At 36.9% G+C, this 23,686-nt stretch overlaps 1 protein-coding gene and 1 pseudogene across 2 annotated transcripts in view; one reads left to right on the forward strand and one right to left on the reverse strand.

Annotated features, from left to right (window-relative positions):
- The window catches only part of NUP93 (nucleoporin 93), a 131,690-nt gene that overhangs the window by 33,343 nt on the left and 74,661 nt on the right, over positions 1-23,686 (reverse strand). For both annotated transcript variants that reach the window (XM_027869528.1, XM_027869529.1), the window contains 2 exons: positions 8,605-8,667; positions 2,256-2,384 (listed from right to left, as the gene is read on the reverse strand). In XM_027869528.1, coding sequence (XP_027725329.1) covers positions 2,256-2,384; positions 8,605-8,667 — 192 coding nt within the window. The remainder of the gene's footprint in view (positions 1-2,255; positions 2,385-8,604; positions 8,668-23,686) is intronic.
- Positions 18,120-18,368, forward strand: LOC114048600 (annotated as a pseudogene).

Genomic DNA, 23,686 nt, shown 5'->3' on the forward strand with positions numbered 1-23,686 from the left:
AAAATATCTCAAGAATCTAAAACATTCTTGAAAAGATATACTGATACTATTTAAGGATTTTGTAATTATTTTATTATTTTATTATTTTTGGCTAGGCAGTGGGATTAAGTGACTTGCCCTGGGTCACACAGCTAGTAAGTGTTATGTATCTGAGGCCGAATTTGAACCCAGGTCCTCCTGAATCCAGGGCTGGTGCTCTATCCACTGTGCCACCTAGCTGCATAATTATTTTATAATTATTTTATATTTAAGGATTTTGAAAAGAAGTCTATCACAGGATAATAGCAATAAACCTGCTCTCGGGCTTTTTCATAACTTGGAAGAGGAAGAAATTTTATTGTCTTCATTGACTATAAAAGCAAAAACAAACACTAAGCTACAGGAACGAATCTAAATAGAGAAAAGCTAATTGGGTGTTTAAGAAAAAAAGACATATTTATTATATATGATAAAAACAATTTAGATATGGTCATCTAGCCAATATGATCTTTGACATGCCCCTTCTTTGCTCTCTCCAAATAATCAGTTTGTCGTAACCAAATACTGAAACCAAAGAAGCATATGAGGTGCTTAATCAGGTGCTATCCTTTTTTAATTCTGAAGCATGAGATTTTTATTCAGACCACCCTATAAAAGTTATTAATGAATGCAAAATTACTGAACTTCCTCTAACAATCATATTATACCATTTTTCTTGATGATATCCTGAGGAAATTGATTTCCCAAATTAACTTTATGCTACTGAAGCATTTCCTTTATTAAAACTTGCCAGCTCTGATATGACTGAATGGCCTCTTGCTCTTCAATTATACAACAGCTTGGCCAGGGAGGGATATTTCAAATTCTACCACATGTCTCTTCCTCCTCTCTCCTCCCCTCCCACTTTCTGTATACACCATCCTCTTTTATTAAAGTATTCAAATTTTGATATTTTCCTTCAGTGATCAGGTCTGCCCCAAATAAGAGTAATTTCTGTATCTGACTGAAAACTGCTCTTATCTTAGCTATCCCTTTCCTAAGAACAATGTGACTGGAAGAATATTTTGGATATAAAATTATACTTGCTTTCTTTTTTCTTTCTGTGCCTAACGATATTTTAAACATAAAGGGAAAAACAACATCTGTGTCTCCAAAGGGGTCTACAGCAAAAGACTTTTTAAGTAAGATGGAAAATATTGCTGTAAAGAAGTCCTATATAATATTTTGCCTATATGCCCCATCACCCTTCTTACAATCCAGAAGGATTTCATGACATTAGTAGAGTGACCAGAGGTGCATGTTGACAGAAAGTGTTATTATCTTGGCTAATCTGGAATAAGTGCCATTTGTGTGATGTGCTAAGATGACAGCAACGTTATCCACCCTGCTGGAAGGTCACAATATAGTGTATCACCAGCATCAATAAACTACTGTCCAATGGGACTCCTCAAGTTGTTAAAGAACAGCCTGCTAAGTAGACTAGTCTATTTTTAAGAGATTAGCTACCAGAAAAGAACATCTCATTAACAACTTTTAATTATTTCCAAATCCCACTACAGACCACAGCCTATTAACACCATTTTAAAAAATGAAGTCCATGGTGCAGTAAACTGCTCTAGTTATTTGCCCAGCTTCATGAAGAAGTCAAAACTAAAAAATTGGGTTGGTGTAGGGTTTAATACATTTTTTTTCTCCTTGAAGGTTCTGGCTGGAACAACATTTGACAAGGAAACATGATCTAAGATTGTATATGGACCATTCCCTAATGTCTTTAGTTTTTTCCGTCTTTTTACTGAGGGACTTGTTCAAATGAAAGTAAAAAGTTTTAAATAGGAAGGGATTAGTAGATACTAGGTGTCTTTATTTGCTGCATAAAATCACTCTGCAAGCTAGATACTATAAAATGACCTGCCATTTGGGCATCCTTGATGTAGACTGCAGTGATCAGAATTACAAAATGGAAGCTAGCATTTCTGAGTCATATTGACTATACAGCCTCTACTACATATTTGCTTCCTCAAAAATATGGAGATAAGAACATTGGTCACACACAACATAGGTTTGTTTGAAATAAACAAAGAACTCTTGAAGGCCTAAAATGAAAACCTCTGTAATAATTTTAAATTATTATTCAAAACCCTTGATATGTACACATACCCCCCTAACACATACACACCAGTAACTAAATGATCTTGAGCTAAATATTTCTTTGATTTTAGCTCTAATATTGTTGATATAAGATGCTATCACACACATTTCTTGTGGACTAGACTTACTTCATTCTCTTGTGTAAAGTCAAGAGGATCTTCTCCTGAAGCAAGCAGTGTATGGAGAATCCTTTGTTTAACCTGTTCCCATTCCACCAACATTGACTCTCGATGATATTCTTCAGCCATACCAAAGGTCTATAAAAGAAAAAGATGCTAATGAATCTGGTGTAGAAAGAACAAAATAATTTTCTCTAAAGCACAAAAGAAATTAAAAACAGAAACAAAAACAGGCTACTGTCTCTTCATGAGTAAAGGGAAGGTAACCTCTCTTTAAAAATCTTAAAAGGATTTGCTTTCAAATATGATTATAAAGGAAGATTTTAAGAGAAAAAAATTCAAATGAAATAGAAAGATATGGTCATATTTACATAATTAGCAATGAAGGCAGTTACGATAGGAAAATCATTAGAAGAAGCACTGGGCTGGAAGCCACAATACAGTCCTAGTTTTGCCACTAAGTGAACATAACACCCTCACTGTGTCAGAAAACATAGGCTGTGCTCCACAGCCATAGTTTACCACTTTTCTGCCAAAAGATGGGAAGGCATGTTTCACCTGACCTTAACATTTCTCTCTCAGTTTCCTCAATTGTTTTCCTTTTTTCCCTCCCTCCCTCTCTCCTTCCTTTCCTTTTTTCCTTCCCTATCCATTTTATCCATTTATATCCTAAGCAGTTGGCTGGGTTTAGAGACAGATGATCTAGGTTCAAATCTCAACTCTGCCCTTTGGTACTTGTGTGTCCTTGAACAAGTCACTTTACCTCTCTGTGCCTCAATTCCTCATCTGTAAAATGAAGATATTGGGCTAGATAACCTCTAAAGTCCCTTCCAATTCTCTATGATAATTAATTGAAAAGCCTATGATTCTTAGAATGCCAGGTGGTAAAACATAAATCTAAAAAAATTTACGGAGTGATTTTCTAAGGCACATAGTAGCATTTTCATAGGAAGAAGTGAACCCATGAGAGAAAATAAAGACTATTCTGTAACTGGGTTACTAAATATTCCACTCAGATTCTCTACTGTATGTCTGGCAAACCATACCTCTGTATGTTGGTGTCACTGCAAACTCTCCTGCCAAAAAGCACAGGCACACAGAAGGAAAAGATAAACACTAAGGGGAAATTAAAGCACTTATAGAGAAACATACTGTACCATGAGCATTCAACCTATTACTTTCTAATTGGCAGACCAGGTTTCCTATCAGTTTAAATAAGAAAGCTATTTCATTTAGAATCAGATTGGCATCTAATTAGGCAGCACCAAGGGAATGATTGTTAGTAATGCCTGCTTCAATTTTTGGCAACATAGATAATTTATACTGATAACATATTTATACATGAGCTTTTGTGAGGCTATCAGGCATATTGATTATCCTACCTTTACTCTGAAGTTTAGTTTTGGTTCACTATTTGTCAAAATGTGAAAAGGAGAAAGACAACACAAACTAAAAAGGAGGAAACTTGGGGGGATATTACAAGTTTGATTTTGATCTACTTCTATAAGAATTAATGAATATGACTTCAAATCAATCTGCTACAGACAAAGAAAAAACTATAATCACAAACTGAAAAATCAGGCTCCTATTTAGTTGTTTGTGCACTAAGAGAAAGATAGAATGGAATCATTCCAAAGAGCAACCTGGGTGACAAGTTACAATGATGAACATTTCCCCTACAATGATCTTTGCCCAAACGAGTACAGCTACTGAGGAAGCATGCTGATTTCAATGGAGAGAATGTTTTGAGGCATGAGCAACTGCCATAGATGCAGTCTGTAACACTGTACAATTCCCACTTGATTCACAGGAGATCCCTATCAATCCAGGAGCCAAGCCCAAAGCGTCCTTGACTCTGAACCTCACATTGCACACATCTCCAGTAAAGTGGAGTGGTATTAGGTGAGCCTTAACAGGAGGGAGCTCAAGGGGAGGTATGCTACACAGTTTTTGAAACTTGCTATAAGCATTTGTAAAAAATAGCTAATGATAACGGTACTTCTGGTCTTTGATGGATGTCCAGCTCATTAAAAGAGATAGGTAGGTGCTCATCCTGTTTCTCAGTCTGATAGTCAACAAGAATCTCCTTCAATCAGCCAGTCAACAAGCATTTATTAAGTGCTTACCATGTGCCAGAGGATTAAAAAAAAAAAAAAAGCAAAAACACAGTCCCTTCCCTCAAGAAGCTGACATTCTAATGGGGGAGACAATTTATAAATAAATATGTACACATAAAATATATACAGTGTAAACAGGAAGCAATCTCATGGGGAAGGAACTAGTAGTGGAGTAGGAAGGAGGGAAGACCAGAAAAAGTCCTCTTAAAAAAAGTAGGATTTGAGTTAAGTCTTAAAGGAAATCAGGAAACCTAGGAAGAGGTGAAGGAAACAAGCATTCTTTTAAGTGCCTGTTATGTGTTAAGCACTTTACAGACATTATCTCATTTGAATCTCACAATAACCCTGGGAAGTAGGTGCTATTATTGTACCCTTTTTACAGTTGAGAAAACTGAGGCAGACAGAGGTTAAGTGACCTTTCCAGGGCCATATAGATAGTACGTGTTTGGGGAAGGATTTGAACTTAGGTCTTCCTGATTCTAGGCCCAGTGCTCTATCCACTGGGCCCCCTAGCTAAGAGGTAGAGGTGAGGAAGGAGGACATTTTGGGAATAAGGAGCAACCAATGAAAAGGTATGGAGTTAGGAGTTGGTGTGTGCTATATGAGGAATGAGGAATAGCCAGTGTCACTACTTTGTAGAGGACATGGAAAGGATTAAAACAAAAGAGACTGGAAAGGTCTTGAAAGGGCCAGGTTATGAAGGGCTTTGAAAGTCAAAAACCATAGGGTTTTACATTTGATCCTGGAGATAACAGGGATCCATTGGAATTGATTGACTAGACAAGGGGGATAGAGAAGAGGGAAGAGAAACACATGATCAGATCTAAGCATCAGGAAAATTAATTTGACAGCTGAGAGGAGAAAGACTCAAGTGGAGTACAGTTCAGGTGTGAGGGGATGAGGGTCTACACTGGGGGAGCAGCAGCGTGAGAGGAAAGAAGGACATGTATGAGAGCTGTTGTGAAGGGAGAATGACAAGATTTGGAAGCAGTTTGTGGGGTGAGAAGCTGAGGTTGTAAGTCTAGGTGATTGGGAAAATAGGGGTGTCCTTGACTGTAAAAGGAAAAATGGGAAGAAAGGAGGGCTTGGGGGGGGGGGAAGATAATTAATTCTATCTTAGGCAAGCTTAAGTTATGTATAGAACATCTAGTTTGAGATGTCTAATAAACAATTTGGAGATTAAAAATTGGAGGTTAGGACTGGAAAAGTAGATCTGAGAACCATCAGCACAGAGATGATAATTGAATCCACAGGAGCTGATGAGATCACGAAGCAAAACAGTATAGAGGGAGAAGAGAAGGCCCAGGACAGAGCCTGAGGAGACAGCTACCTTTAGGGGGCATGATCTCGATGAAGATCCATCAAAAGAAACTGAGAAGAACAGTTGGATAGGTTGGAGGAAAGCCAGGAAAGAGCAGAAAAGCCGATTAAGAGTTTATTAAGGGTACTCACTTAAAAAAGTAATTTTTGGCTAATTAAAAAAATGGCAAAGCTGCCCTAATTTAGGAAATTTCTTTTGTACCCAAACTATGAATCTTGATTAAGCAGAAAACACACATTGATAATGATGGGAATCTACTATTCCAAAGAGAAATCTATCAAGAAGAAAATGGGAAAGTTCAAAGTCATATATGGGACAGAGGCTGTGGAAAACTGATCTTAACAAAACCCCAAATGTCAAGATCTTTTGCTTTTCCTAAAACAACTAAAATTCCCTAAAATTTTAAAAACAGGCCACTGAACTTTCCAGATCCTTATACATGACTAAGAAAGAGTTAGCTCACAACTTAGACATAATGTTATCATAGTTCCACTAAGCAATTTGTGGGAAAATGACAAGGAACTTCATTGAAGAAACTTTCAACTACCAATAAAATAACTTCTCTCACCTTTTGCTTCCCTGCCTGTCCATTAGAAACCCCCTAATTCTAGTTACACCAAAGATAATAGAATATCTAATTCAGGTGATAACCACAGCAGATCACTCACACACACACCTTAATCTAACCTATCTTTTATATCCTCTGTGAATCCTTATTAAGTGTAAAGAATATCAACGAGAGGTGATAATGAGATAGCTAGAAGTTTCACTGATACCACCATCAACAGGAGAGGAGATAGGGGAAATACAAGCATGAGGTGAAGGAGGAGGTTAGACTAGCAGAAACAAGTGAGAAAAAAGCCCAAGAGAGAAGAGAGAAAGAGAAATTGGAAGGTTGTCACAGGAATACAAATTAAAAGAGAGGAGGGATATAACATAGAATGGGAAAATAAAGGCACTACGGATAAAAAGAAGCAAAGGGAATTATAAAAAATGTTAAGGCAAACGTAAGCTAAACTAAAGTTAAGGGAAGTAAGATGCTTTCAAGTTATGTTAAATAAAAGAATTTTGTGTTACATACAGTATAAGAATGAGATTTGGCATACTGGACAACTTAGTAAAGAACAGGTGGTGGGTACTTGGGCCTCCATTTTTCTCAAGGAAGAGGGTAACCTGTTTTGACTTAATGCCAATTTATTATTGTGCTGCTGCTGACTTTGGGAACTCTGCATATGTTCTGGTAACATTGTTCTGTTTTCACTAGGATGCATCAAATGGAAAAGATACAGTACATTTGCAGTTTCGTAATTTGTGTGTCTGCTTTCTTGGCATTTCAACATGATATTGGCAAGTTACTCTAGCATGAAATTCCCCTCTACCCACTTGCTTAAATGCCAGATATAAAGTCACCTTTGGTTTGGACAGAATTTTTACTTTTCAGCATCTTAATATCTTCTACACAAGTCAAAAGTTCTCCCTCCAGGCCAACTTACGACACTGGAATGTGTCTCACACAAACACATATGCACATGTTATGCACTGTAGCATGTCACTAAATGTTTTGGTTGGCTGCACATTTAGTCTCAGTATGGCACAATGTTTGGAGACTGCCAAATGCAGAAAAAACATTCAGCAGGGTAAATGAATTAATAAGGCTTGGTGGCATTTAACAATCATAATTTAATTCCATCAGATTTTGGTGAAATCTGATTCAAAGCATGAATTATTTTTCCTATTCTGGAGGCATGAATCCGATTAGAATCTACTTTCTAGCAATAACAAAGTACCAAGTTTTAAAGAATTTATTGATAATTAATTTTGTTATTAAATTAATATTTTAGGACACTTTTTAGAAATCATGATTTAAAACTAAACCTGGCTACAGGTCTATAGAGAGCCACCTCAAATCAATATTATCTGTTAGTGCCACAATATAAGGTATTTTCAACACCACAAAAATCATCTTAATGTGGACTTTTCAAACCAAGCACATTTACATTTAGGAAAAGAGGAAGGCAGGCCACTAAGAAAGAAATAAGGGATACTGTATTGGGAATCTCTAAGTATTATTTTACTTGTAAATATAATGTTCAGAAATTATATGTGACTTTCCTTCACTCATCTCACTTTGATTCCTAACAGATACAAATAATATGTATATTGGAAATAATTAGAAATAAATCACATGGGATAAATATTTTCTCTTCCCCACTATCATTAGAGAATTTTCATAGTCATAACTGTCTATTGTGAGTTATTACTGAATTCAGTACCAAGCCTATGTCTGAAGTACTTGAAGGTATTAACTAGTTTAAAAAGTGGTAAAAATGAAGATAAATTGTTTAATAGGAAGAGATCTTAAGAAAACCCTTTAAATCAGGGGTTCTTAACCTGAGGTCTAGGTACTTGTTTTTAAAAATATTTTGATAACTGTATTTTGCTATAATTATTTTTGTTTGAAATTCTATGCATTTAATTTCATGCATTTAAAAATATTATTCCGGCAAAAGAGGTCCATGACACCAAAAAGGTAAAGAACCCCTTAGTGGACCTTTTCAGGATTTAGTGCTTCAACAAGAATGTAATCATTCCCTTGACTATAGAAATATAGCCAGCCGTAAATATATAATTCAAAGGTCTTTTGGTCTTTCCAATTAGCAAATAATTTAACACAGCTTTATTTCCATTTCAGTCATTATCTATAGCTAGTTAACTAGCAAGATTTATCCAAACCATGGTGGAATCAACAAGCTTCCTTATATACACAGAACTTTTGTGGTTGGATTAAATTCCATTAGTAGAAAATAACTGAGTTAAAGGACATTGACTCCCCATAGCTTAAGTCAAAATTCCTTTAGTGACAGTATATGCTGAGTCTCTCAAAACAGCTTTCCATTTGAGGTTCTGTTTTCTTACTCACCCGCTTTCTGGACTCCTCAATGGCAGAGAGCAATGCATTGTCCTTTTCGTTCTTCAGAAAGCCCTAAAAAGGTGACAAACTGTATATGGTGAAATGAGTCTGATCAAAAACCATACCACAGTACCTTAGTTTTTCACCTTTGACACTCCCGCCCACTTTACCCTTTAAAAAAGTACTCAATCCGCAAAATACATTTAAAACCTTTCATTCCCAACAAATATTTACTAAGAAACTGGAAAGGGCATTGACAGAGAAAAAAGCACCTATAAAGCTTATTAGAACTGATTAGGTTAGACTTGCTAGTAACACAGAAGGGATGAATAATTTCTATAATTGTAGAGGTTTACTGTATAGCATGTGCTTCCTAAAAATCTTCAACAAAATTGTTGTTGACCTATTTGATGGGTACACCAGAAAGTGCCGTCCCCATCCTAATTGTCCTAACAGTACAGCTGCTCTTCTCCAACAAAAGCCTATGCAATTACTATTGGGCTAATAAGAAATAGGAAGAGGAAAAAGATCAGTTTATAAGACAGGAATCTTTAACCTTCTTGTATCACAGACTCCTTTGACAGTCTGGTGAAGCTTATGAAGTTTTCTTAAAATAATGTTTTTAAATGCATAAAATACACAGGATTACAAAAGAAACCAAAAGTTAGTGCAAATAAAATATAATTTTTTTTCTCCCTTCCAAGTTCATAGACCCTCTGAAATCCCAAGGTTAAGAATTCCTGCTATCAAATAGGTTGAAACCTGATAGAGAAAAATTCAGTTAGGCCTTTAAATGGAGGTGGCATATCCTGAAATATATAAAGTACACGTATCTGTTAAGGAAATCATGGATACATCAACAAATGTAAAGAACAGTAACAAACATACATCCATGTTTTCTGAACCTTAACTCGGAAAAAACAAAAACAAAGACCTTTTGCCATGGAACATTACACACAGGTAAAGTAGCCCTAAGCTGAAGTGTTTTAAAATGGCCAAGTTAAATCAAAAGATGTCTTTTTTTAAAAAAAAGTTTCCTACACTTAATTGAGAATTAAGTTGTTTAATGTATTTTTAATGAAATATTTTAGTATATCCTTTGCTAGAACAGTTTCCAGGCACAAATCTGTTGCTCTTAAAAAAAAAATCCTAAAGTTTATTAAACTTTCAACCATCTTAAGCAATTGCCTGTATACCTTGTTTATTTGCAAAAAGGCTCAGTTAAGCCTTGGCAAACATTCATACCAACCACCACACCAATCAAGTTCTACACTAAAACACCATATGACATGATTCGACATTGGATAGAATTCAATTCAAGGAGATCCATTCTGGTTCCTAAATGAGTTTAGATGCTGCCAAATCCAAGGACTTCACAATGAGGTGGTTTCACCTATAAAGCAGTCTCATAATATGAACCCTAAGGACAACAAAACTCCCATGAATTTATCAAGTGAGAAGTGGAAGGTGAGGAGGGAGAAAAAAGGTTCAGACTTCAGTATCTGATCCAATGCCTTTTACACAATCATTCAGTCAGCAAGCAGTTATTGAGCACCAAAGTAGTAGCACTGTGCCAGTAGCTGTAGATACAGTAATTTAAAAAAAGAGACTGTTCCCTGCCCTCAAGGACTTTACATTCTACTGTGGGGAAGAGGTAGTGGTGATGGTAGTGATATATAACATGTTCACAAATAATCGAATACTAAAATAAATACAAAATAAACACAAATTAATGGGGAGAGGGTGGAGAATAACCTGGGGATTAAGAAATATGTGTGTGGTTTTTTTTTTTAATACTACTGGCCTACAATAACAAAATTACCTCAAAACCTCAAGACAACAAATAAAATAAACTACTGTATATGCATAATTTAAATGACAGGAGTTTGGTACTATATGAACTAGAACTGCAACAATGGGAAAAAAATCTAATAGTGTTCATTTATACTCTTGAAAATCAATGGTTATATCCAACCAAGTTTTTATTATAGCATGAATTAGGTATCATCTTTGTAATTCTGACAAGACAGGTCTCCAATTACCAAAACCAAGGAGGTTAGTACCACAGAGGCCAGCTCATTAGTAAAGCTAATGAACTCTTATCATAAATTGCTATTTATGAACAAAATGCAGGAAGGTATTTTATTTTGGCAGCTCAGGGCACACTTTCCTGCCTTCTGCCACAAGAAACTAATGATCTAAGCAAGCCCTTCAGAGAGTGGATATGTACATGGCTGACATGGTGAACTTTGCATCTGATACCTAGTCTGACCTTCACTGACAGTAAAGGATGAGAGCTATTGTCAATCCAGACTTTAGTTAGATGTAGCTGAGTTAGATGAGACTAGCTTGCACATTTCTTTGTGTATATGTGTGTACTAAATGCCTTTATACATGCTATATAAACTCACCCTCTAATGCTGGCCTTCAACCAGACTCTCTGCCAATTACTAGCACTGTTAATCTAAACACAATGTAGAAAATACCCCCAAACAAGCAAAATTGAGACACAAAGTCTGAAAATGAAGTTTTGAGGTACTCATTTAAAAGCAGCCGAATATTCTGTATCACTTATGTAGTTTTCAAATTTCTTAGAAGAAAAACTGTACATACTCAGGAATAATTACTGCTACTATAGTTTCCAACTTTGGGCAGAGTATTCCTCTCCTCTTTAAAACAGCTTTTAGTCAATAATTAAAAAAAAAATAATTATACAGAAGATAGCAAAATAAAGTTGAGAAAGGGATACATGATGAGCAAGATAATTTCATTACTAGCATGTTAATGAAATGCAACAAAAGTTCATAGTTTCATATATATTTCTTTTTCTATTCTTTATTTTAAAACATTTGTGTTGATGTTTGTTAAATTCACCAAAAATAGCTTTAAAAAGTACTTCAGTTCACAAAAGATATAAAAATCAACCAAATGAGATAATCTGTGTATGAGAAACAACTACTACGTCTCATCTACAATGTGAATAAGGTCCATTTACTATCATGCATCATAATACCCAGTTTTTTCTAGGGTCTAAAGTGGGAAAAAGCACATACTAAGTTTTGTTTCTCCCTGCTTTCCTTTCCCCTACCTTGGATTCTGGAACAACAGATTACAAGTCACATTTTGTGTATGGATTTTTAAAACCAGATGCTAGCAGCCTATTCTTCCAAAAGTATTTTTTGAATGCATGTACAGAACTATAATAGCTGGAATTCAAGACGAGACACTGTGTGCCACCTAGAGGCAATCACTTCTTTTTAAGCACACACATACAAACAACAATTTCTGTACAAATCACAAAACTGCCTTTGAGAAAAATGACTGCTACCACAAATGAAATTAAGAATTCATCTTAATTAAAAAAACAAAAAAGTTGGCCAAAGTAAATAGTTTGTGCATATTCTCTGCCTAGACTTTATTCAGTCTTTGCTCTCCCTACTCTTCCTTATGAATTTCTTCCATTTTCTTTCACAATTTTTTCCTCTTCCCTTACAATAATTGGTCTCCTTTCCTCAACTATTTTTCTCCAATCTATCCTCCACACAGCTACAAGACACTTTCCTAGAGTTCCTGTTCAGTAAACTCTGAGCCTTATTCTCTCTGACTCCTATTTATGTCCTCTGCAGTCCAGCCAACGGCTGTCTTGCTTTTCATACAACATTCCACTCCCCATCTCCACGCCTTTGTACTGGCTGGCCCCCATGGTGGGACCACACACCCTTCTCATCTCTGCCTCTTAGAATTCCTAGTTTGTTTTTCTTTTTTCAAAAATAATATTTACATAGCACTTTAAGATTTATAAAGAATTTCTCCACAACACCCACTGAGGAAATAGTATATTACCATTCCCAATCTAAAGATAAGGAAACAGAGAGTTGTTTGCTTTCAGTCATACAAGATTCCCAAAGTCAGGATTAAATCTAGGATTTCAACCCTAGTGCTCTTTCCATTATGCCATGAAACTTCTCAGTAGAAAGAAAATAATTATAAAGCATGTAGGTGCCACAGTAAGTCTATATAAGTCACTTTATACTCACAGAAATGAGATAAACAAGGCAACGTGACTGCTGCAGGGTTCCCATTTTCAGCACTGCACAGTGACTTACTGTCTTAAACTATCACTAGCTCATCTGAGGTCATATGCATGACTGCCCAACAAGGCTAGGATAAGAACAGTTTCATAAAATATTTTCCTAATGATGGGGGATGGAATTCATCCTGAGCCCCTAAAAGGACCCCAAAGTCCCTGAATCAAGTCTCTGGCATTTGCCCGAGGCACCTGGCCCATTTCAGTACAATCCTTTTAACTGCCCTTTCATAGTGGCCCTTATTGTGGCCTGGAAAGCGGTTTCCCCACTGCCCGAGTTGCCAGGAGCCCATCAGGTCTCTTCCCCTGCTATAACAGCAGCCAAGAATTGAGCATGTTCTCTGTCTCCAGCCCTTTCCCTGTGTTCTCTCTCCTCTGCTGCAACTTGGTCTCTGTTGTTAAAGACCTCAAAGGCCTCGCTTCCACCTCATTTAATTCCTCCTTCTCAGTAGTCACTGGCTGGTTTTCACTCTTAAAACTCCTAATTCCAATACCCCCTATCTCTGTCACTATTATTCTAATGTCAACTCTGTAAAAAAAAATTTATTTTTCATTATTCCCACCCAATTCTTCTAGGTCTATGACTAGTTCACAAAACGCCTCATTCTAGTGACCATGTCCATCTACACTAATGGTCAACAGTAGTTTCCATCCCTTTCTGGTTCAGAAGGTTCTACTGAAGTTCTCTATGCTTAGGTGACAATAAGGAAGTTAAGAAAAACTCCCCTTTCTGTCAAAAAGAACAAAGCCCAGGTGCAGTGCAAGAATTACTTTAATTACTAATTGATTTAATAACACTTTATCCCAAGGTGGGACAAGCAAATGACTGTGCTTTTGCACACTACCCCCAAATAAGTAAACATTTGGGGTTGAGGACAATGTTCTAATGTTGAGGACAAATTCTTGAGAACAAAGGCTACATGTAACTCTAAGGTATTACTATTGTTAAGAAACATAGTATACATAGCCCAGAAAATAATAACTACCAAATGCCACCATTTTGAGAAGGGAAGGCTTATTGCCTTATACAATATGAAACCTTTTTGAAATGAGATGTTTCTAATATTATTAATGCTTCTATTCACCCACATATTAGGTGGTCTTTCCTTTGCTGCTTATGTTGCTGTTGTTGTGTTGTGTTATGTATGTTGAAGAACTCATTTTAAACAAGATGGATGAAAAGTGGGGTGGCAGGGATGATTTTATACACATACACATACATGTGTATATGTATACACACACAAGTTCTGAACATCATCTTTAAAACTAGGAAGAAGGCCTCTGCATTTATCAAATGCCATCTATGTGCTAGTTACTGTGATAGGTGCTGGGGATACAAAGACAAAAATGAAAAAGTCCCTATCCTTAAGGAACTTACAACTGGGGAGAAAAAGACTGAGACAGGGGCTTGCCGTATGATTTCATTAATACAGAGAACTTCTTCCAGTAACGTGAGTTGACCCGTTCCCTGTTGCTTAGAGTAGAACTGCTTAGAACACTGAGTTTAAGTGACTTGCCCAAGGTCACACAGCCAACATGTGGGGGAGGCAGGACTTCCAGGCCCCCACACCAGCTTTCTATCCACTACCATCCTGTCTCTCTTTGTAAGTATATACAAAACATATGGAAAATAATAGAAGCAGCTAGACCGGTCAATGGATAGATCTCTGGGCCTAGAGTTAGGAAAACCTCAGACACGTACTAGCTGTGTGATCTTGGGCAAATCACTTAACCTCTGTTTGCCTTAATCCACTGGAGAAGGAAATGACAAACCACTCCAGTATCTTTGCCAAGAAAATCCCATGAATAGAATGGTTCACAGGATCGCAAAGGGTCAGACATGACTTAATGAACTGAATGACAACAACAATGCAAAATAATTTGAACTCTAGGAGCTGAGGGAATCAACAAAGGCTTCACAAAGGTGATACATGATGTGAGCTTTGAAGGACACCAGGGATTCTAAAAAGCTGGGGGAGGAAGGAGCACATACCATGAACTGGAACACAGTTAGCACAGAGACAGTAGACATAGAAGGTCCTGTGAGATTAACAGCAAGAAGGTGAATATGGCTAGCCTTTATATTACAGAAGGGATAAATGGACAAGCTGGAAAAACAAGCAGGGAGCAAGTTATGAAGGGCTTTAACAGGAGTTAGTACTGTTCCTGGAGATAAATAGGAAGTTAATGAAGTTTAGTTGGGGAGGGAGGGCGGGGCATGACATGGTCAAATTGGGGTCAGATTTGAAAGATGTGGAGGTAGTAGTGAAAAAACACTTTGCAACAGATTAGATATGTGAAGTAAGGCAGAATGAAAAGCAGAGGCTGTGAACCTGGGTTACTAGAAGAATGTGGTGGTACCTTTGAAAAAAAGAGAGAAATTAGGAAGAGGCATGGGTTTGGGAAAAAGATAATGAATTATGCATTTTGACATGCAGAGTTTGAGATGTTCCTAGGACATTAACTTTGAAATGTCTAAGAAGCAGTTGAGGCTCAGAAGAGAGCTTAGAGATGAATATATAGATTTGAAAGTAATCTGCACAGAAATAATCATTAAACTCACAGAAACTAGGAAGGCTACCAACCACATCACACCTATCAGATTGGCTAACATGACCAAACAGGAAAATGATAAATGTTGGAGAACATGTGGAAAAATTGGAACACTAATGCATTGTTGGTGGAGTTGTAAAATGATCCAACCATTCTGGAAAGCAATTTGGAACTATGCCCAAGGGGCCATAAAACTGTACATACCCTTTGATACTGCAATACCACTACTAGGTTTGTGTTCCAAAGGGATCATAAAAAAGGGAAAAAAGACCCACATGTGCAAAAATATTTATGTCAGCTCTTTTTGTGGTGGCAAAGAACTGGAAATTGAGGGGATGCCCATCAATTGGCAAAATGGCTGAACAACTTGTGGTCTATGAATGTAATGGAATACTATTGTTCCTTAAGAAATGGTGAGCAGGTAGACTTCAGAAAAACCTGGAAAGACTCGCGTGAACTGATGCTGAGCAAAGTGAGCAGTACCAGGAGAACACTGTACACAGTAACACCACCAACTTTGATAGACTCAGCTCTTCTCAGCAATGCAATTATCTAAGACAATTCCAAAAGATTCGTGATGGAAAATGCTATCTACATCCAGAGAAAGAACTACAGAGTTTGAATACTGATCAAAGCTACTATTTTCTCTTTCTTTGGTTGTTTTTTCTTTTTTCTTTCTCATGGTTTTTCCCTTTTGTTATGATTCTTCTTTTACAACATGACTAATGTGGAAATATGTTTAATATGATCATACATGTATAGCCTATATCAGATTGCATGCCATCGTGGGGATGGGTGAGGGGAGGGAAAATTTAGAACTCAAAATCTTATAAAAGTGAATGCTGAAAACTAAAAATAAATAAATGAAACTAAACTAAACTAAACTCAAATAAAATATTCTCAGGGGAAAAAAAAGGGTTACCAAGAGAAAGTGAGGATTGAAAAGAAGGCTCAGGATAAACACGTACAGTTAAAGAGTGGGATAAGAATAATGGTCTAGCAAAAGACACTGAGGAATAGTCTGACAGGTAGGATGAAAAACAAGAGAAGAGAAAGTATTCAGTGGTCAACAGCATCTAGTACTCCAGAGAGGTAAAGAAGTATGAAGACTGAGATTAAGGCTATCTGATCTTGGATTATTGCTACTGCCCATGCATCACCTAATCAGTGGACAAGGCAACTAATGTTTATAGAACTAAAATAAAGGTTTTTTTTAAGGGAATTTACCTAATTGATAACAATTAATTAATTATATTTACCTAATTAATAATAAAGCAACAAGGTGGTAAGTGGATAGAGAGCCAGGATTAGAATCAGGAAGACCTGAATTTAAATATGGCCTCAGACACTAAGCTTTGTAACCATGGGCAATTAACAATCTCTGCCTCAGTTTCCTCATCTGTAAATAAAGATAATAGCATCTGCCTCCCAGGACTATTGTGAGGATCAAATGAGATAATAATTGTAAAGTGCTTAGCACAGTGCCTGGCACATAGTTAAGTGCTATACAAATGTTTGCTATCATTGCTGTTATTGTTATCCACAACAATAATAATAATTATAGCTTTCTATAGTGCTTTAAAGTTTGAAAAGTTTTTCGCATATATAAAGGTGTCATGAGTCCCTTACAATAACTCAAGAAATTAAGCCTTTTATTTCCATTTTACAGAGGAAGAAATGGGCTCAGAGCAGTAACTTGCCCGGCTATTATCTAGCTAATTATTTGTGGATGGATCTCCTTTGACTTCCACCTCTTATCTCCATTCACAGCCTACTCCCCACCTGGAATGAAGTCCCTCCCCACTCCTGTCTCCTAGAAATATTGATTTCCTTCAAGGGTACTACCTCCTACCTGGGCCTTTTCCAATTCCTTTAGATGTTAATGCTCTTTCTGTTCCTCAAAAATATTTCCAGTTTGCTTATTTATGAAAATAGGGTATCAATACAAAGTAGGTGCCTTGAAGCAGAGTTTTTAGGTTTTGCCTTTGTAATACAGACTCCTAAAACAGGCTTATTGATTTAAAAACATCACATATAATAAACATATTTAGCATCCCTCTAATAACAACTTAAGGAAGCACACCTGAAGTAATGAGCTCTAAGCACAAAATCTGAAATATCACACATGAGATGATCTTTTCAGGAAGCATGTTTTGAAAGCCTTTGGCCTTAGTTATTCAACTACTGTGAACATATAGTTAAACAGATCCTAGTTTTCCTTTTTTCCCATCTAAATGTTATAGACTGTAGACACAATTTATTCTGGTGAGCTCTCACTCTGAATTAAAGGTTAACATTACTGTTTAGGAGAAGATCTAAACTTCTTGTGGTAGCAAACAACTGGAAATGAAGTAGATGCCCATCAATTAGGGAATGGCTAAACAAACCATGGAGTATGAATGTAATGGAATATTACACGAGGTGGATGGGGCCTGGAGAAAGGAAGACCGGAGTTCAATCGAGCCTTAGATATTAGCGGTGTGACCCTGGGTGAGTCACTTAATCTCTGTTTGACTTAATCCAATGGAGAAGGAAATGACAAACCACTCCTGTATCTTTGCCAAGAAAACCCCATGAACAGAATTAGAGTTGCGATGGTCCAAGGAGTCACAAAGAATCAGACATAACTGAACAACAACAAAAGCAAGAAACAAACATGATGAATGCCAACAAGAGTGGAAAGACTTATATGAATGATGCAAAATGAAGTAAGCAAAGTCATGAAAACAATATACATAACACCTATAACAATGCAAATGGAAACATCCATTTGTGGATCTTCTATATCTATATACACATTTATCTTCTCCAAGGTCTATGCTTTCTGTTTGTTTTCATCTGGTCAGAGGGCAACAAAGGGGTTCGGGGAAGCTGAGCAGCAGGCATGATTCAACTTATTGAGGGTGGTAAGAAGAAGCCTCTGAAGCAGCCCAAGAAGCAAACCAAGGAAATGGATGAGGAAGATATAGCTTTCAAACAAAAACAAAATGAAGAACAGAAAAAACTGTTAGAGTTAAAGCAAAAGTGGCTGGGAAGGGACCACTTGCCAGTGGTGGGATTAAGAAATCTGGCAAAAAGTAGAAGTTCTTGTGTAGATAAGATGGTGATTTCCTGTTGGTTTTTTTCTTGCTTTGTGACAATTTGCATTTCCTACCTCAACATCTGTAGCAGCCTGCAGCCAAGATTAAGTGTCATCTTAATGAGATTATTGTACATTGTAATAAACTTTAAAAAAAACATATTGGACACTAATTAGGATAAAAAAACAAAGTGGCTGCAAAAGATGTATTTAAATCTCAGAAGAGATAAAGCAACCCAATACTTTGGGCATGGCATGAGGGTCGTGGAGGTGGGAAGGAAACATATGTAATCATCTTTGGACAGTTAACTGCCATGTGCTAAGACTATCTCTTCCTTTAATATTTAACAATAAAAAACTCAGTTTATATGTTGACAAAAGAAGTAAATGAAAACAAATTATAGTCATAGCCCAAAGAACACCTTTCTGGTAAGCTCCCAGACAAGAATGAACCTACAATGACTGGCCATCTATACTCTCTTCCCTTTATCATGAAATAAGTGTTTTCTTGGGCTGAATAATGGCAATCAACCCATCTGCAATATTTGCCAAACACCCACAATAAGCACACTTCACTACAAAGACAGAATCCTCATCTTCCAGGAGCTAGCAATCTAGTTTAGGATACAGACCCTACAACCACTGAAAAGAACATGTTCAAATCAACACAAAGTGAGTGTGAGTTACTATACTAATGTTGAGTAAAATGATTAGAATGGGAAAAAGATTTCTTCACTTTTAGTTGTGTCTAAGAAGGACCTCTTTTAGATAATAAAAGGAAGACAAAAGTGGTTAAACTGAAAAGAAATGAAATAAGGGTCTTAATCTAATAGTGTTTCAAAAAGCTCTAAATACTTACTAGAACTTACTAGCTCAGAAAGAGAGAAATGCGAAATGGTTGATTTCTATAAAGATAGTAGTAGAGAGAACTGAACTCACAATTTGATTACAGGTCATCCTACAAACCTGGTCATTGGGTAAAATACCTACTTTCCCTACCTATTATCATTGTCTGTCCCCCATCCTGTCCCCCCCACTCCCATATGAGCATAAGGGCTGAATTTATAGCTTCTTCTAAAACCTTTACTTTGGTAGAATTTGAAAAGGAAAAATTCCTATTCAAGGAGAAAGTAAAGAGAATGAAGTAAGATACTGTTTTCAGATAAGCACAATGGAAATCTGGTAAGGAACATGAAAGGTTACTGGGTTTATCAGAGATCATGGATCCAATTTTCATTAGCTCTCTTTTGTTGAATTAACACTGAAAATCCTCTTGGAACTTTTCAAGTGCAAAGAGATTCTCATTACCGATAAAAACTGAAAGATAACAGAAGAAGCTAAAAACTACAAATATTTCTAAGATTTCTGGAACTTCCCTTACAGACTTTAAAGAACGTTAATCATGCAAGTCCATCAAAGTTTAATGCTTTAAAAACAAAAATAAAAGTAGATTATGCCAAATATATCAAGTCAAAACATTTAATTGCCTTACTGCTAGCAGTTACCTTCCATATAACAGTAATCAGAAACCCTCTCAAGTGAAACATATGCTATTGTCAGACTATAGTACCTGCACTTTTCTCAGATATTTAAAACAAATTTTATTGTCTATTTCTGCTCCTGACCCCCTATTTAAAAAAAAATTCTTTTAAAATTCTATTAATTTGTTCCCAATTAATTTTAGAAAATATCTTTTAAAAAATCCCTACATTAATCAGTGCTATGCTAGCCGAGTTGACATATGCCAAATGTGATATATTTTCAATGTTGTGGTATGGTTTCTTGCTGTGCAGATATGCAGAAACCTAACAGCTCCTCTTCAGCAGGTGGCAGCAGACACGGCAAGAATCAATGTGCTGTTCCGCCATTTGCCGGCTCGGCAAATCTATCATCACTGCAGGCAGCTTTGGAGCCACAGGTTATAGGCCTTTTTTTGTTACAGTATAGTGCTGATCTAGAACAGGAAATACCACCATTCTACTACAGTGAGTGTATTATACTCTATTTTAGATGCAGTTCTCACAATTCAGATAAACAAAAGAATAAATAAATGGTCCAGAAGAAAGTGACTGAGATGGTGAGAAGGCTGAAAACAGTGTCCCACAAGGACTATATAGAACAAAGATTCTTAACCTGGGGTCTAAGAACTTGAAAAAAAAATTATAACTATATTTCAGTATAATTGGTTTCCTTTGTAATCTTCTGTATCATATCTTATGTATTTAAAAATCTCATTTTAGGAAGGGGTTGATGGGCTGCACCGGATTGCCAAAGGGGTACATGACACATAAAAGGTCATAACTCCTACAAATGTATTAGGGATGAAGAGTAAAGATGGAGATGAGTAACGGGAGGGGGAAATATGAAAAGTGTCTTCAAGTATTTGTCACATGGAAGAAGGATTAAACTTATTGAGGATGGCCATAAAAGTCCATCTGTGCCAACTTGCAGTGTCCTGCCACATCAGAGGGACCCAACCAATATCTGCTGAATTGAATTCAGTATATGGAAGCTATATTTAGATTTGATAGAAGGGAGGAAAACCCTTTTTAACATTGACAGCTGTCCCAAAATGGCCCAGACTATCTCTGGAGTTCATGCCCCAGAGAATGCCCATCTCGTGTCCCCTTCAGCTTTGGGATTCCTGTGATTACACCCAATTCACCTGAAAGAACCAACTAGGTAGATGGTTTTCCTGGCTTATCCAAGTTGGTTGTTAGGATAATCTCAGATTCACTGGACACCTTTAAAAATGCAGGCTCTTCACTAGGGGTCAAAATGGCTGCACATACAAGGAAACAACCACCATCCCAGTGCTTCCATCCAAGACCTACAGTGGTCCTTGCTAAGAGCATTTTGGCTTATTTAATATCTTTAAGAGAGCTTCAGCATCACCTTTTTATCACCATGACCTAGCATTACTTCTTGTATGGAAGGCACAATACCTCCAGAGGGGTGCTAATATAGTTTTACTAACTATTTCTGCTGGTTTTTTCTCCCTATGGCTTCCATGACTTTTAGTACTGAATAGAAATAAGAGGTGAAAATCACCTTGGCACAGATGGCAAAGCTGAGTGTTTGCTAAGAGGTACCTGGGAAAACTTATTGTCAAAGGAGGGGAATGTGTCATCAATGCAGAGTAACCCCACAGGGCATCTTGTATCTCTCTCTTTGATAACTTATAAGAAAATGATCATTTGATTTCCACTTACCCCTACAGCAAGGACCTGAACTGTGGTTGATTGCCTTAGCTAATAAGAACACTTTGATAACAAGGCCAAGGTAATGGGTTCAATCCTTACATGAGCCATTTAGTTCTGCTCTGTTCCAATGCAATAGGCTGCACACCTAATGAGGGTCAACTTTTGGCAAACTTATAAAATACAGTACAGATGAAGCCTATCTTCAAGAGCCCCTTAAACCCAAATGCTGGAATGGACTCATTGCTTCCTTCTCTGCTGCTTCACCACCCATCCAAGTAATTTATATTTAGATTAGGAACTTAATGTGTTAGCTTTCACAAGTGTCTATATTTTAAAATTATACTAGGGAGTGATTGAGTAAACCAAATGAACAACTTGCTCACAGAATTTCATACATCAATAGGGAATACATTTTTTTCAGTGAAGCCATCTTGCAATTCCTCACAATTTCATTCAAGGAAGGCTCTTCCTGTTCTAAACCTAGTGAGATACAGTTACAAATTCATGCTACTGGTCTCAGGATCAGAATCAGATGAAAATGTAAATGGATGGGTCATGAAAATCTCTCACCCACTACCAATCTCCCAGCCTACTAATGGCAAGTCATTGGTGTCATCTTTGAACATGAAGAACATATTATTCCAATACACACTGCAGTGTTCAAGAAATCTGCTATCTATCTTCCTTTGTCACACCAATGAGTAAGGAAAGTAGGAGAATGAGGAAGCTTAGGAAGAGGGGGCAACCTGCCAACTGGTTTAAGACTGCTGATGTGGCCCTAAAAGAAGAACTTAGGAGAGAACTCAGTGCATTTTAGTCCATCTATTTCTAGGTCTATCTTAATGAGAAGGTCTTTAGAAAAGAGAAGGGAAAGAAAAAAAACAAACATGCTTTACTAAGATCAGTTTTCAGAGTCAACAGAAAGAGAAGGCTATGGAGGGAAAAGAAAAAAGTTCCAACCTGGCTTTGGAAATATAATGCAGTGGTGAATTGTTTTGTGGTCCAATTTAGAAGGGTCCCAAAAGGATTCCTCAATAAACACGAATGAATTGGCCTGACTCTACTAACATGATTATTACTAAATATATTAACAAGATACCTATGCAATGGTAGGCAAGTAGAACAGTTACACTACTATAAATTTAAGGGTCTTTTAACGGAAGTGTTTCCCAGATGGATTAGTCTACCTCTATACCATATTAGCATTAAAATCATCTGTACTGGAGTTTAAAATGGCACTGTCCAAAAGAAGCACCTCCTCCATAACTCTTTCCCTAAAAACCAGACCAACTTTACATTAAAAAAAATTGTGTCTGATCAACTGTACCTCTCTTCTATCGGAAGAGAGAAATAGAAGGGAAGGAAGGGGAGGTGATTAGGAGGAAAGAGAGTAAAAAGAAGTGCCAAGAAGGTTCCCGTTTGCATCAGGTGTGCCAGGCTGGCTTCTGGAGGGAGTCTAATCAGATTTTGTAGTGTTATTTACCAAGCACAAGAAATGGTAAAACCATCTTTATCATCTAAGATAATGGTTAGGAACTACTTCTCATATTTATTCCCTGCTGGTGCACGGTGTCAGTCATTTACACTGCAGTCAAAAAATACAACTCTTCCTGCTATGCAGCAATGCTCATGCTGATAGTATGCAAGCAGAAGATCATTACAGTTGTCATAGAAAAGTGAGCCCCAGCTTGATTTGGGTTTCTTCTAATTCAGTATTAGTTGCATATATGTTCATGTTTGTTTTCCCTGGCAGTTTTCTTTCTCCAAAAAGAAAAAAAAAAAAAGCAACACCTTCCCTTTTATATCTTCATATTATTTTAGATTTAATCCTTCTAAGGGTACTTTTCCCTAAAAGAAAAGGTTACAATATTCTTCTTCTTTCCTTAGCCCTAATTAAGTTAGAAAACATTTTAACTTTATCCTGTTTGAGCTGAGGAAATACTGCAGAAGGTACAATTTACCACAGGTACAGATCATGTAAAACACTGCTTAACCAGAGTGACAATTATAAGCAAAGGGCCAAGGCTGTTTTTCTAGAACAAATTATTAGAGACTGGGGGGGGTGGGGGTGGGAGGCGGGGCTGAAATCTTTTGACACTGCTCTAACCAGCTGTAGAAATGGAAATGATAGATTTTGGGACCCCTTAGGTGCCTATGGAACAGTGATAA

The sequence above is a fragment of the Vombatus ursinus genome, unplaced genomic scaffold, assembly GCF_900497805.2.
Source record: "Vombatus ursinus unplaced genomic scaffold, bare-nosed wombat genome assembly UNPS02014793.1, whole genome shotgun sequence".
Classification (NCBI taxonomy): domain Eukaryota; kingdom Metazoa; phylum Chordata; class Mammalia; order Diprotodontia; family Vombatidae; genus Vombatus; species Vombatus ursinus.